General features: G+C 42.1%; 1 protein-coding gene and 1 long non-coding RNA gene across 2 annotated transcripts in view; one reads left to right on the top strand and one right to left on the bottom strand.

Annotated features, from left to right (window-relative positions):
• The window catches only part of LOC136945346 (uncharacterized), a 174,428-nt gene that overhangs the window by 150,488 nt on the left and 7,206 nt on the right, over window positions 1-16,734 (bottom strand). The window lies entirely within an intron of this gene.
• LOC136946481 (dystroglycan 1-like) lies at window positions 6,287-16,255 on the top strand. Its single transcript, XM_067240833.1, has 3 exons — window positions 6,287-6,432; window positions 10,628-11,188; window positions 12,355-16,255. Exons 2-3 carry the CDS (start codon window positions 10,823-10,825, stop codon window positions 14,665-14,667), a joined length of 2,679 nt encoding a protein of 892 aa, XP_067096934.1. The 5' UTR covers window positions 6,287-6,432; window positions 10,628-10,822; the 3' UTR covers window positions 14,668-16,255.

The following is a 16,734-nucleotide window of genomic DNA, read 5'->3' as shown; positions in this document are numbered from 1 at the left end:
GCACGCCCTTTAGATTTGATTTATATTGCTGGCCATAGTGTCAGTCATGGTTTATGTCAAGGCAGGGCTAAAGTGTGGATTGATGCATGTCTGAAATATAAGTTTCGGTACACTCTGTACACAATCAATGGTTCATTTCTTCCATTGCTCTGTCTCAAAGGGTGATTTCAGTTTACCTTCAGATTCAGATATTTCTTGTTTCTTTTTAGTTTAAAAAGATTACTTCATGTTCAAGGCCTTCCTCACCTTCCTCACCAACCCCCTATATGATAAGAGATGAGGTCATAACAGAACTGAGGGTTCCTGCAGGCTATGTATCTCAGACTGTCTACCAGACACCCCTTGATACAGTATCATCCACAGGTGCACAGAAATGCAGAGCAGGGCAGTACTCAGAATGCAGGTTTCTAGTGTTGTGGTTGGAAAGTGCCCCAGGACAGGAACTCGATCAGATAAGTGTAGTGAAACGTGTGGGAAGGCTGTGCATTCATGAACAAGAAGGCACGTCAGGGGAAATAAGATATAATACAAACAAGTAAGATTAAGTTGAACATATAGGAAATAGAAAGGTTGTTCTATCCTATTTGAAATGACTGGTTACTCAATTTACTAAACTGCAATCAGCAATTACTAGTAATCATTTTGTAGATTTTGATGTTGTAAGATTAATGTGAAAGAGCCCATACCATTCTGCTCTGCTTCTTTTTGTGTAGATTATCAGAACAAATTTGAAAAACAGCCTTCGGAATGATGATTTGGGGGGCACCTGTTGTTTAATATCCAATGACTGGCTTTCAGTTCTCACAAGGAAATTGAACTCCATCTCCCTGGTTTAAGTCTGTTAGATATTTCATTATGTGGTGTGTGGGTGATACAGTATGACTCTTGATACAGTATTGTACCTGGTCTTGTGAACTGGCAGGCCACAAAAACAGCCTCTTGATCTTGAAGCCTACAATTAAGAAAGGCTGTGTGTATGGTTTCCCTTCTAAACAATCAACTGAATGCATTCAGTACAGTCCGATGGTAGAAAGAAAATAAATATCCTGTTTTAATCATGTTACATTAGTTCAGTGGTATAAAAACATGATGAGGAAAGAGAGGTTGAGATTGGCCAAATCTTTGTTTGTCTGCACATGTCTGTACACATTTGAGGAATGTGGAGAACGAAGAGGAAGCGACAAGAGAGACTTTGTCTCTGAAGGTCTCTCTGTCTACCCACTCTGGAGATTAGCTTCTTATCTGTTAAATGAGACGGTGTCGATGGATTTGGATCCCAGGACTTTGGCATGAACACCACTGTTTCAGCAGCGTGGCCTCCTTCTCACAGAGAGCACCACTGTGTGATAGTAGCAGACACACAGACTGACAGCCTTGGACCAAGAGGTGGGTTGATACGAGGAGGCAAGTAATGGGCGGCTTCATCTTCAGACACTGACATTGAATTTATTGAAAGGTTGTTTTTTCTCTTGTCCTCTATTCAGCTTTTATCATAGATATGATTGTCACATGGAATAATAAGTGATGCCCTGACTTCTCCTTCACATCCGTGCTCTCCCACACATCACCTGGATGGATTTGTTGCGGTGGTTGCCGTTGCCAGTGACTCATTCCATCTCACTCTGTTCTGGCTGCACGTGACCAGCCAGGCAATCAGCCGGGCAGAAACACATCCTGAAGCTCTGACTCCTGATTTGATCTGGCTGGAGCCTCTCTCACCCCAGGCTGAAATTGATAGGTAGTGTTAAATGCACACCTGGGACCCCAGCTACAGGATCTGGCTGCACATTCCCATGTCCCAGTCCCCATGTATCTAAGCCCTGGGCCACAGGCCGACCTACAGAACTGGTGCAACACACAGGCCAGCACATACAGACGTAACAAGAGAGGACTGCCTGCCACGTTAACTGTGAGTGCCAGTCACGGTCAGATCCAATGGCTGAAACTGGAGCACATTCCTTGGCCTCTGTGCATGCTCTGGAGTTAATAAATCTGTAAGTCTGTAAGGAGACCAAGAGAGAACACAGTGACCAGCTCTAGGTGATCATTATCTAAAACAGAAAGGTAACTGGAGAGAACACAAGGTTACATCTGATAGGCAGGGGACATCATGTTGGACACCTACACTAGCTAGGTATGTGGGAAACTAAGATAAACAGCTCATAAAAGGATCCATGTTCTGTTTAGAGAGTGTAGGTAATGGGATGTCATCCAACCCAGTGATCATCTTTGTTCATTTGTTATTTATAAATTCATTCATTCATAGGGAAATATTTGCATTCAATACTTTACTATTTTCCATATTTCTTATCATTTGTCCCTTCATGAAAAAAGAAACAAATGCTACTGTTACTATGAAGCAAAATGTTACAGAATGTCTGCACATACTGTATGACTGTGCTTCTTAGCTCTGTCAGGCTAGTGTAGTACTGCAACATCATCTTTTTGTGGGTCGACAAGCACCACTGAATGCCCACAAAATATAACATTCACACTATATCATTCTTGGGTATATTGCTGTTTTGGTCAGTTATAGGTCTTCCATGTAACTGAAGCAGAGTTACAGTGGCCATTTAGGAGTTTTAGAGGATCTATTTAGTCATCGCTGTAGAAGAGGATTTCGATTTCTGTGTTTTTCATTGGGGTCACACAGTGGCCATTCCCTTAGCTGATCTCTGCGTTTGCTGATGTCCTCTTGATGTATTCCACAATCATTAGGCCCGTTTGTCTCTGATAACAAACACTATTACCCAACTCACAGAAGCCATTAGGGGGGGTTTCTACAGCCTCCCGTTTAACATGATTGGAAATGCACATGGCTGCTGTTGAGGAGTGTTTACCCTATAATGGAGAGACCTCTCAGCCAATGGTCTAATGTACAGCACAGCTAATGACCAAGCCCTTGTAATTGCCTGTGGGGGTCTCTGATGGTGGATTAATCGTGTAGCGTAATTTGAGAATTATCAGCTAACTTGCCTCAGCAAGACAGAAATGCGTGTAAATGGAAGGAGATAAAAGTGTTACTTCAAGAATACAATTCAAACAAACTGAATATTCATGAAAGGACTGCTCGGAGTTTGTTACAGCAAACACAGGTTACGGACCCTTCTTGGATAATCACATTTTTGAACTGAGATTTAAAAGCACGAATTGGGGCAGGTGCAAACAAGAACTGGAGTCTTTAGGATCTGTGGTGTAGAAATCCCCCTAATCCTCCTGTTCTTTTATTTGTCCACCATAACAAATAACAGCATAACGAAATTCACGTTAAGTACAAACTCATACAGCCACATGCAATACTGTGTACCAGTATTTCCTGTGTAAATGGATGCCTAACACTGAACACTGCTACAGTTTAGCTGACTTGTTGATTTAGCCATTAAAACTCAACAATGCAAAGGGAGAGAGAAAATCATACAACTGGATGTGGGGGGAGTTCTTTCTTTGACATTGTTGACTGAAGCTGTGGGTGGCTTGTCTAGAGTAATCTACCACTTTGGGAGCATGGGCAGAGATTGGCTCCGATGACGGTCTGACTTCCTATAACCCCCGCCAATCTCCACTCTTTCTAACCCTTCCATTAAGTCACCGGGAAGAAAGTGTTGAGAGTCAGCTGATTCCTAATCCTCTTCCCTTCTCGCTCTGTGCTCACACATCAAGAGTCAGATTGATCTGTACGATCACATGGAAGCCCATCAGCTGTGGGGTAATACTCTGTAAAACGGGACATGAGAAACAGAGAGAGATGTGAAATAAAATCAGAGCGGAAATTATCTATAAAAAACATGGCTCACTTGTCCACAGACATCTTGAGGCAAAGCTTTTGCTGGATGACTAACGTTTCCCAGAACTACTCCACACAAACATGTTTTTTAATGCAAGTTTTGTCAACTTCCGACTACATATTAAATGACTACATATTCAGGACATTTTCTTCTTCTGAATACCCACAAACCTTGTGCCACATAACCTCTACTGTGTAGCCATAGTTATAGCATATGATACGTACATACACTGTAATGGAAGTTATAGTGGGTGTCTCTCAAAGCCATTTGATTCTGTGTACTGTAAAATTATGTAATGCCCTGTTGATGTATGTTGGCTATTCTCTTACTCACACTCAAACTTGAGCTTTTCAATGCAGAAACTGTATGCTCTCTGTCTCCTCCTTAGGGTGAACAAAGAGTCAGGGATTTCCATGATTGACAGCTTTATAAACTGTTAAAGACAGCCTCGCTTTCCCTAAAAATCACATTTATACCCATCTAGAAATTAATTAGTCTTTTGAAAGCCCTTTCATCATTAGAATGAGGATCCAGTCAATTTCCGTTCAGTGCCATTCACGTACAGAATGGTCTGAAGATGTTTTCAAGTTTTGTGCACTATAATCTGGTCACTAAAGTATTGTATTGAATAATTGTTGTTTGATGAAACCCATCATAGTACTGGATAAGTGACAACACAATGTGATATTTCAAGGTGTTTGTTTGGCTTGTGTGGATGATGTTGTCTCTGAATGGTGGAGATATTTTGAATGTGCTGTCATAGCTTCAGGGTAAGGTACGCTGCCTGTCTGGAAGATGTCATTATGATCCAAAACATCCCTTTCCTCTTTCAAGCATTGTTCCCAATAGAGTTGATGTCTTATCTAAAAGAAGAACAATGTGCTAGCTAAGACAGGCACTCATATAATCTCACGAAGGCTTCTCTAAACTTATAAGTTATAACTTTCAGTTCCACCATTTTATTTGTACCTGTTCCATGTATAAAACAAAAAAGAGAGAAAATGAATTGCGGATATAATAATTCAATCATAATAGGATGCCAGTGAATAACAGAATATAGAAATGTAATCCTAAAAACAAATAAATCAGATCAAGTCACTTGGACAACAATGAAACCACCGCTGGCCTGGTTTGGTGTTGGTCAGGATCAAGCACGCATGAGGACTGTTCTCTTTGACATTTGAGGCATTGTCAATTTTGCTAAATACTTGGAAATCATGCATTCTTCATACGTATTTTTTTGTTCATAACTTAATTGACATGTACGTAAAGAGAACACTTTCAGATTCAAGAGCTCTGAGGAGTTCTGTGAAGGTTACAGGTACAGTGTACTGGCATCCATAGAGCAGAAAGTGTGGGATAAGAGTTTACATGACCTAGACAACTATCAAGGAACACCACAGGCATGTCCCTAATAATTCTACAGTTTCAACAACCACGTGTTTGCACTATATGACACATAGTTCTCCAAACCAATGAGTGTTTTTCACCGATTCTTTTATTTGACTACTGACCAAATTTCAAGCGTGTAATCAGATAGTAGATAATCTTAATCAATGTCTTGATATAGTGAGGGGAATGACCAGATCTGATTTAGAAAATGTTCTTAGTGAAGATGAGCAACTATTGAAAACGTAAGTTTGAGAACAAGAGTGCCCTTTGCACAAACTGAAATCTTTACCATACCTCTGTCAATATTTCAACATGTTCAAAAACAAACATAACCTTTAGACTTAATAATCAACCTCTCTTTCTCCGACAAATTCTGACCCATAGTTATACAATGCGTATGTTATGCTAATTTCTAAGATCATTTTAAACCAAATCAACTTGTATGTCATCACAAATCTTTACCATTAATTTTGTATAGCCTACTGAAACATATTTTAGGTTTGGCAGGCACATTAAATGAGGGTAAAGTTTCAGTTTTTGGTTCAATATCTTACTTTTCCACCATCAAAGACAGAAGAGGCTGGCACACTTTAATACATTTCTAAATGAAAACATGTGCAGGGGATATGCTTTGAACTTGGAATACCACAAAACCACAGGGTTCAGTTTTACTTCTTGGTTATAATTATTCAGAGTTGAGGTAGGTATGTCTTCCATTCAATTATAAAACAATGTATTTATATACATATTGTGGATGTTTAGTGAAAGGCAAGCCTTCAAAAACTAAGGTTGTGTGCGTGACATTTACAAATATAAATTCTGCAGATAGGTATGATCATTTATTATAAACATGTGGTTGGTCTTTGGCAAATTGTAATGGGGAAATGTTGTTGTCCTCATACAACAAAAACACTCAGTGTTAATCTTGTAACATCTGAGAAGGCTTACACGGTTGGGTTTCTGTATTTATAATTTTCAGTTGCTCTAATATCACTGCACCTGTGCGTCCGTCAAAATAAACAGGGTGCGAGCCCAGATCGAGGCGGAGTCAAACACTAGGATGAAAAAAGATTTGACACTCACCTGTAGACAAGGCGGAAGGACAGAGAGCAGAAAGTAGCACGAAGACCTTTCTGCCCAGCATATAGTGACTTTGCTAAGGCTAGTCTCCTTGCCATATAGCTTACATTTTGAGATATCAAACGATGGATATTTATTACATTTAGAGCGAAGAGGAGACATATACATTAACAAGGTCAGTTTTCTGCATGTTAGCATCTACTGTCCTCCGTTTCCAACACCTTATTTTATCATATCGTATTTGCTTTGCTAAATGGTTGGGTCACAACTGACCTAAAATATTTCATTTCATCACCATCCCCAAGCAGCAAGCTACAACACTCGATTAGTCGAGACTACTGCATCTTCTCTACGGAAGGTTAACAACAGTCATTCTTTGGTTTTTCGCAGTCGACATTCCACGAAATGGATGCATTCGGAAGAGAATAGTTAAAGCGTACGTATGTTATAATAACTGCATGTTGTCTTTGAACTATACACATCTTAGCGAGAAACATTTGTCTAGAGATTGGTTTGGGTGCGCTAGGCTAGAACAAGAGCACTAGCCTACTAGCGCCAGCTAACCCGGACAGTTTTCCCATTTTCCTAGAACAGGTGCATTTCGAGAGTGAAAGCCACGGGATGCGGGGTGTCGCGGCTAGGGGGTTCAAATAAGAAATGCCCAATAATCTGTTGCGTAAAGAAACCAAATGATAATAAGCTTAGTGTATTCCATATTATTCCTTTGCTGTTGGCGTATTCTAAACGGCCGATATTATAATGGCCATTTTATCTTGCTAGCTACTGTCACTCAACCAATTGGGCCCACTGCCTCAGCAAGTAGAGAACCTTGCAGTCGCTATCTTGAGATTGCTGTGCTATTATTGCTAGCTAGTTAGCTCTAGCCTCAGTATATCTTTCGAGCTAGGTAGCAGCCAATGCTGTTCCTTAAAATATGAACGGTGACATTGACTATTTACAATCTTGCGGGAGTGACTGGAAAATTAAAACATGTACTTTTATAATATGCATAATGATACGTTGGGGGCAGCATAATGACCTGGGAAATCATTTTTAGCGCGCGCTTATTTTCATTTAGCTAGCTAACACAGCACGAGCTAATGGGACAATTATTTATTTGAACTGTGATAGCCGGGTAGCTAGCTGTTAGCAAATCAGTTTTCTCACACCATTCCATCACTTCTTGGTAGCCAGCCACAACGTTAGGTGGATGTGCCTTTCAATTACACAACACATTGGGTAAAAGCAAATATTACCAGGTGCTAGCTACTTTTTCTGCATATTCAGCAAATAAGAAAAATCATTTTTTAAATGATGTTCAGTTTCCAGCCAGTATCGGCTGTGCAATATGAGCATTTAAGGTAGAAGGCAGACTCAATCTTGTGACGTTATCTTTATTTATTCTTTACTTGGGTTGTCAGGGTGGTGTTGTGCAATGTTTTGGGTTTGGATGTCCCTCTTTGTTTCCCAATCAACAATTCCGATTGCAAAGCAAGCAAGTCTTGGATATGTTTAATATTCAGCTCATGTGCTTTCCAGTGGCTGCTGGATGTGGGATACGTCAATTCAATTTGTCCTGAATGCCACTGTGCATTTGAGGACTAATTATTTTTGATGGTTTAAAATTATTGCCTACTGTACTGCTTAAATATCAGAGAATTGGAGGGGGAAATGACGCATTTCATGAAGCAAGTGTGAGCATCTTTGTTATTCTTGATACATAGTAGACATATTTCCAGTATGTCAATTAACATTGTACACCAGGTTGCAGGTCAGTTGTGGGTGGGGGGCAAGCTTGGATACATTGAGTTTGGCATCTTGGCCTAAAGGACAGTGAAAATGAGATCATTTGCATGGAATCTGTTCAGAGTTCAGAATCTCATAAAATATTAGAAATATTGTTACAGGAGCGTTATCGTAGGTACAAACACATCACTTGTTTAGGGAAGTACCCTTGACCTTTTTTTTTTTAACACAAGTTGGAATCATGTTTAGGAAATTGGAGCATGATGGAATCTAGGCCACAGTGAATAGCATTCTTTTGAGGCACAACATACTTTTACTTGTTGAGTAGTGTACTGTAAGGTGTCTTTCAGTAATTTAATGACCCTATGGACTATACACTAGCACTTCAGTCAACAGTGAAACTGTGGTTCGATGTTGGTATGAGTTGCCTTTGCCTGTATTCAAGCATGGCCTTGTACAGTATGTCTTAAAGAAGCAGCATAAAAATGCGGCTTTGGAAAATGTAACTATAGAGTTAACCTTAATATCAGTCATAGGGTGGGTTTATGGAGCTAAATCTAGATTTGCAGATTTGAACGTGGCTAACATAGGGAGTAGACCATTAGAGAGTTTGAGTATGAATTGATGAAAGATAACTCAAGCCAAAATTGTTGATTGTTTTGTCTTAGAATGATTGTGTGGAAAAGTCAGAGCCATCTAACGGACAAACTATTTTTTGGCAAGGAAATAAGCTAAGGAATTCTATTAAAGAGGAAATGGTGGGTTTAGAAAATAGCCAGCTGGGTTAGCCTACTCCAAATTATATGAGTCAATGGGGGCGACTGTCTGTACGGTAGCCAATACTTAGAAATTTTTACAGACATGGTAAAAAATAAATAAATAAAGCCCTGTATTGGAGATGGTTCAATTTCTGTATCCAGCACAGAATATTAGTAGAGGATAGTGTGAAGCAAAGGAACCCTGTGGATAAGGTTTAATTGAACATTCCAGCATACTCAGTTGGGGATCCAGTCATAACAATGCCCGTCTATGGCAGAAACACCATAACTAGCTTCTGTAAGTGGTCTACCCTAGCACAAAATGTATCTCCCTTTGTATTGCACAAAATGTAGAAGTGGGACGTGGGCCTGCAGAGATGACAAAATAAGACAGTTCACAGGTTTCTCGTTATAATACAAATAGAAAAAGTTCATTGTGTTCAACACCCAGATACCATTTTTGACTGCATGGTGACTTCCTCTGAGGAATGCAATGTTTCTCTGGAAAACACTTTGACTTAACTTTAGATGATCTGCTGCCTTAGCATTTAAGTTGACGCTCCCCGATCGATCTTGTCTGATCGCGAAAGGAATGTGATGACAGCATTTGGCCTCTGAGCAGCGTTGGCTCGGCTGTCAGCACAGTGGAGACCCTGACCCACCCCTTTACGTTTCAATACTGAATCTGAAGGATATTGCCAGTTGTTTCAAAGGAGAGAGAAATGCCTCACCAGTTGAGTTGTCAGGGATGTGTATGAGAGCTTTTGATAGAGGGAGAATGAATATTTGTGTATCATGGAACAAAGAACAATTAAAAAAACACCATAGTGGTGATAAACATTTGATAGTATTTCTCCTTAAGGCTATAATAGAGGATCTATGTAAGTGGACAGACAACTTTCCTTCCTCAAAATACTCTACATGCATGTGGTTTTCCACACATGATGACTGCAGTAGGCTACTCATTGTTGTTTAAGTGCCCACTACTGTAGCTCCCCTCCTTGTGCCTGTTCCTCTCTGATCACTTATCTGATGGGAGATGAGAGAGAGGCAGCATGGTTGAGAGGTCTCTGTCTGTACTGAAGGGAAAGGGGAGAAGAAAGCAAACCCCTAAAGAGTTGTCGGACACAGTATTGGTCTTTATGAGCTGACGTCACAGGCTGCATTAAAATTCCAGGCAACTGTCCGACCCTGCCCTGGCCGTCTCTCAGTGCTACAGGATTGGGGTTGGCTGGGTCAGCACAGTAGAGACTCTAATTCCCACCCCCAGGGCACCTAATTAAAACTTACAACCAAGACAAACGACCTTTGACTCATTCCATCTCACAAGAATCTGACATGCAAAGGTTAGATCAGTTGGAGATCAACATACCCTCTTTACTAATGCTTTTTGCAACGCATAATATTCAGATGTTTGTAGTCTGTTTCTGAATCGTGAAAGTTTGTTTCTATAACTTGTAAAATGATCACTGGCTTTTAGCAGACTATTGTAGCGTATCTGACTGATTAGGCTAGTTCAGTACTGCTATTGAAAATGTTCACTTGTAAGATAAATTACAACACCTCTTGACAATGTAGGATGTTAAAATGACTTGCTTTTCTAAAAGCTTTTTGTTATGTTGTCATTGATATTTAGTTCATGGGCCATTGCATTGAAGAATTGTGGTAGCCAAACTCTTTCTCCAATACTGTGTAAAACACCAAACACATTGCCTATTGAGAATGTGCATAATGGTGTTTTACAGAGCTGAAAATGGTCCTTTCTATCACAAGCGTGAAATTCCTTTAGTCAAGTTCAAATGAGGTTTGATGAGTTTGTTCATTAACCGTATCAGATTCTTACATGAATTGTCTCTCTCTCTCCAGTTGCTGTTTGACAAGCTGCCAACGCACTCTTCATGGATGACAGGGGGAGACGACAGGGGAAGAACAAAGTGAAACAGTGTTACATCTGAGCTCAGCCCTTCAGCCAGAGGATCCAGCCCACCATCCTGACGCCAGTGCATGTGGGCCCTGACGTTGTTCTAACACAGGAGGCAGGGAACACAAAGGCCTACCATCATGCACTGTAGACAGACAGACGGAGGCTGTGGGGACGCAGGGAGAAGCAGGCCACCTCCAGGCAGAACTATCTCTCTGGTGTTGGTGATCCTGGTAGCCCTGGCCCCGTCTAGCGTGCGTGGCAGCCCGGAGGACACCCTGGGGGAGATCATAACCATGGATCTGGAGGCCTCCATGCACTCCTCTGTGCTGTCAGAGCTGCAGGCCACAGCCTCTGTTACAAAGGGCCCTCCCACTACTGCTCCAGAATTCTTTGCACCCACTGAAGGAGCTTCCACGGGCATCCCAGACTCCTCTGCTGTGGTCGGCCAGGTGTTTCAGATGAGGCTTCCACCCAGGCCAGGCAATGGCAGCTGTAACATCCAGGTAAGCTCTGATAGGGTGACAGATTTCTTCATGCTTTTTATACCATTTAGTTGTATAGTAGGGGGGCTTCTACTCCCTACAGATATAACTTAATGGACTGCAAACATGCCACACTGTGCATGCATTGGGCCATTTGTCCCTTTTACCAGGTAAATTATCCCACCAGTACTGGTTAGATAGGACCCTAGAGCTCACCTATGTTGCATGCCAATGCATTTTAAGTATAATGTATTCATGTATCTGTATTCTCCTGGCTTTATATTGTATGAATAGATTGCTGCCATGGAATTTTTCCAATATGGCTGAGTTGATATGTGTTCTGATTATGTTGATTGATAACCTATATTGTGTAATCCCAATTTTTGTAGAAATAGCAGGTTTATCTTCTACCTTATTTTGCTAAGACTTTGTGACTGAACACCTATTGTACTCACTCCTGGCAGTTCCCCAAATGTGTGTGAATTGGGAACAGTTATTACACCTGAAAGAAAATAGCCTTTGTGTGTGTGTGTGGATAGTCCACAAAGGAAACAATGCCTCATGTCACTGCATAGAAGGCCTTTTCATTAAGCTTAACTTTATGAAACCATAATCACTCAACTGCTTGATTTTCTTGTATTTGCTTTTATTTCCTATGATTCCCTGGTCATGTGGCCTTCTTGATTGTTCTTGTATAAATGCAATCTGACATTAAACATGTAGTGTAATTTCCGTGCAAGACTTAAGCCCTAGTTTTTTTTTTTTGTGCTGATGTAGGTTAACATCTTATCTGAAATCTACGTATAGGGAAATCTACCTAACAATATAGAATGTACATCACCTTTCAGATTGAATTTATCTCTCTATCATGAATGATTGAAACGGACTGTGGTACAATTTGTTCCCTTTGACTCGATGAATGAGTCGAGATGTATTAATGCCCTTTTGTGATTTTGAATGATATCTTGTCCTATCGTAATATCTCAAAATGAAGGGCAATGATGACTCAGGCAGCTGTCACGAGGTGAATAGGAGCTTGGTCTGGTTTCCTGTTTATTACCTCTTGTTTTTTTGTTTACTATATTGGCACAGCTAATGACCTCCTCCTTGTGCACTTCCTTATGATGTATTAGGCATACTTTGTCCTCCTTGAACTATTCTATTTTTGTGTCTCATTTCTCATCCAGCTAACCGAGATGGGCAAGGAGAGTCTCCCCTCCTGGCTGCATTGGGAAAGAGAGTTGTGCTTCCTCCGAGGCCTGGCCATGGAGCAGGACAAAGGTGTGCTCCACATCTCTGTATCTGGAGAAGACAGAAACAGGGTTGCCAGCAGCCCAGTTGCCCACAGCAAGGAGGTCTTCTCAATTGAGGTGTACCCAGAGGAGCGAGCCGACACTGAACCAGCCCTGTTGGCCCTCCAATCCGAGGCCTATGGCCACCAGCCCTTCACTTGTGGCAGTGAGGAGCCTGTCACCGTCCTCACCATTATCCTGGATGCTGATCTCACCAAGATGGATGCCCAGCAGAGAGTCGATCTCTTGGCCAGCATGAGAAAATTCTCTGGCATTCCTCTTGAGCACATGAGAGTGGTCCCTGTGGTAAACAATCGTCTGTTTGACATGACCGCTTTCATGGCTGGACCTGGTAATGCCAAGAAAGTGGTGGAAAATGGGGCCCTGTTGTCATGGAAACTGGGTTGCGCATTGGACCAGAGCAATATCCCTGACATTAGCAGTGTCCAATCACCAGCCAAGGATGGGACCATGTCCGCCAAGCTGGGCTACCCTGTAGTCGGTTGGCATATTGTTAACAAAAAGCCCCATATGGTGAAACGAGTCAGGAGGCAATTGTACAATACCCCCACCCCTGTGCCCTCATTGCTTCCCCCAACCACACATCCTGAACCCCCTGTTCGCATTGTGCCCACCCCAACTTCACCTTCCATTGCCCCGGCCACTGACCACTCCGCACCCCCTGTCCGTGGACCTTTGCCTCTGCCAGTGAAGCCCACTATAAGGGTGAGGGATCAGATAGCCCACACTCCTGTACTGGGTCCTCCCCAGCCCACCAGAGTTATAGGGACCACCAGTACCATCCCCATCCAGCCCACCATGACCCGTCCTGTGTTTGTGGAGGCCACGGCTCTGCCTACCCCCCAAACCACCAGAAGGCCTAAGACTTCACCTACAAAGAAAACCAAAAAGCCCAAAACCTCCACTCCAGCCCCAAGAGAACCTAAAACTACAACTACCAAGCCACCCAGACGCACTACCCTTCAGTCTCTGCCTCCAGACTACAACAACAAAAAGCCTGAGATCCGCAATGCCATTGATGAGGTGAATGTCTGGGTGGGGACGTACTTTGAGGTCAAGATTCCCCCAGACACTTTCTTTGACCGAGAGGACGGCACCACAGACAAGCTGCGTTTGACTTTGAAGAAGAAGGACAATGAGGTGGTGAGCGAAACCTCCTGGATCCAGTTCAATAGCACCATCCAGCTGCTGTACGGCCTTCCTGAGCAGGAGCACGAGGGCAAACATGAGTACTTCATGCTGGCCACTGACAAGGGAGGCATGAGCACAATAGACGCCTTTGAAGTACGTGTGAACCGCTGGTCCACCAACGACAAACCCCCCGTTGTATTCGCTGCCCGGTTCCACGGTGACCCCAAGACACTGACTGATGACATCCACAAGAAGATCCTCCTGACCAGGAAGCTGGCGTACGCGTTGGGGGATCGCAACAGCAGCACGGTCACTCTGAAGAGCATCACCAAGGGCTCTATTGTGGTGGAGTGGACCAACAACAGCCTCCAGCAAAACCCCTGCCCAAAGGATCAGATTGCTGTCCTCAGCAGCAAGATCTCCGACCCCCAGGGCAGGCCCAAGCTGGCCTTCACCAAGGCTATGGAGCCAGAGTTTAAAGCAATCAACATCTCTGTTCATGGCACCAACAAGTGTCAGAGCTACACATTTGTTCCCCCGAGAGAGGTGGCGATCCCTGTCCCTCCCACAGCAACTCCTTCCCCGGGCACAGGTCGTAGGAGCAGCGACGATGTCTACCTGCACACAGTCATCCCGGCCGTGGTGGTGGCAGCGCTGCTGCTTATAGCCGGGTTCATCGCCATGGTCTGCTACCGCAAGAAACGCAAGGGGAAGATGACCATTGAGGAGCAGGCCACTTTCATCAAGAAAGGAGTGCCCATCATCTTTGCTGATGAGTTGGATGACTCCAAGTCCCCTCCTTCCTCTAGCATACCCCTTATCCTCCAAGAGGAGAAGCCTCCCCTGCCCCCGCCAGAGTACCCCAACATGGCGGGTCCCCACAGCACCTTGCTCAGCCAGGACCTGCTCGAGGAGTACTCCATGTATCAGGACGAGGATCCCAACGCACCACCCTACCAGCCCCCTCCGCCGTTCACCGTCCCCATAGAGGGCAAGGGCTCCCGCCCCAAGAACATGACGGCATACAGGTCGCCCCCTCCCTACGTGCCTCCCTAACGCTCACAGGAGCCTATGTCTGGGAAGGAGGAGGTCTGTGGTGACGGTTGTTTGTTTGAAATGAATGAAAGGAGTAATTTTACATATCTGTTCAATAAAATGGCTTTGGAGAGGAACAGGCAACTAGACCCATATAAATGACCATCGTGAATACTATTCAGTACTACTCAGTCTACTGGCACAGGACAACTGAACAGAAACTGTTTGTAACTCTAGCACTCTTTTTCTTGTCCTTCAGTTTTGCTTTTGACTCTTGCGTAATCTTTTCTTTTTCTTTTTTTTATCTCTTTTTGCCAAGAAGAATCATTTTTATCTGAGAAGATGTACTGTTTCTATTGTATAGAACATAATAAAGAAGCAGGAAAGACTGCAAGCTAGAGGGCCTTGGAGCAAATGTCACCATGACAACAGACTTGAGGCTCTCACTCACAGCGTTAATCTTTATACCAATTCAGTATATCGCTTTTATCCGTCTGTGGGTTAGGTTTACTAAGACTTTGCACCTGTTATTTCTAGAGGGGAATATAAGACAAAAAGCCAAACTAAAAGCATGAAACCATCCTTTCGTTACAGATAATTTTAAGTTCTTTTTTAATCATTCATCTTTCCTCTTTGTCACATGTTTAGTTCCCTCTTGACAATAACATGTGCAAATTTGCACTTAGGCAAATTCTTACTAAAACTTACTCTTTGTGTCTTGCAGAAGTGAACATTGTAATGGTAGTCATAAAAGGACACTATCTTATTTCTTTTAACACACCACTGGACTGAAAGGTCATCTGTTACTTAATCAATACGGGCAGCAGTACACTGATCACGCTTGTTGTTAATGTAGCCTAATTGAATTTCAAAACAGGAATAATAATTAAGACATTTACAGTGTGTTAACCTGTCACTGACCCTGCTGTCCACAACAAGAAATCTGGATTCTGGGGTTGCTAAGGTAATGCTTGGGACAGAACAACCTTCATGGGGTTTTGGTACCACCACAATGCAGGGTCAATTAGATGCTGTTTTTAGCAGCCGAGGGAGAATCAGTAATGGAAGGTAGATGTATGTTATTACACTGAGTTTGTCGTGGGTGTGAGGGGGAAGGTACAGTACTGTATTATCACTGCTCTGCCTCTTTGCTGCTGCACTGTCTTTGTAGTGTGCTGCCTATTCTAGGTTCAGAAGAGGCATGGGGACAGGTGTGTGTACATAATGGTGTGCCTGTGATACTGAACATCCTCCATAACGTTAGGGTTTTATCAATAGAGTTAGTAGGGACGGTAGGGGGGGGGGGGGGAGAATAATTTTATTTTTAATTGTCTGTCTAGATTTATGATCAATCTGTCATGAACAGAAACAATGTAATCGTTTGTGGGAGGACAAAAAGAGTTGACTTGCCCATCACTGAAAATATTGCATCATGTTAAGAATATGATGGGAGAAGGAGACCACAAGTGAATAATGTACGTTTCATATCTGATATCACCGTAAGGAAAAATGGCAGAAAAAAATCTAATGTTTTTACTGAATTTTTGATACAGTCTTAAATTGTTTTATGAAAATATATTAATAAAGATGTACTACTATTTGGTAAAGCCTCAAAGATTGTTCAAGTTCCTCTTCTTTGGTTTAACTTAAGACTATTATTAGACGAGAAAACAATAATCAGTTGAAACATGCAGTCCATGAGTGTTTTTACCATGAATGCATTTAGATTCACATTCTACTCAAGATCATCACAGCCAGGGCCTTCATACTGTATAAATAAATATTAAATAAATATTTCATTTTTCCATTTCATTAATAATAGATTTTCCTGTTATTTTTGTTCTATTCTGATGTAGCATTATGAGATATTGATAAACAATACAGATTCAAACAGTTGTGCATTTTACAATGCAAATGAGAGATTCATACTGAATATGGATATTTATTGTATTGGTCTTAAGGAGCTAAAGAAAGCACTTGCTAGGCATATATTTAGCATAAACAGTTTTAAAATCAAACAGTTCTTTGTATCTTCAACACTAGATTGAGAAACTCAGTGAATGATGACTACATTACAATTCATGATGA

The sequence above is a fragment of the Osmerus mordax genome, chromosome 7 (assembly GCF_038355195.1).
Source record: "Osmerus mordax isolate fOsmMor3 chromosome 7, fOsmMor3.pri, whole genome shotgun sequence".
Lineage (NCBI taxonomy): Eukaryota > Metazoa > Chordata > Actinopteri > Osmeriformes > Osmeridae > Osmerus > Osmerus mordax.
The sequence above is the reverse complement of the archived record's forward strand: the minus strand, read 5'-3'. Positions and strand labels throughout refer to the sequence as shown.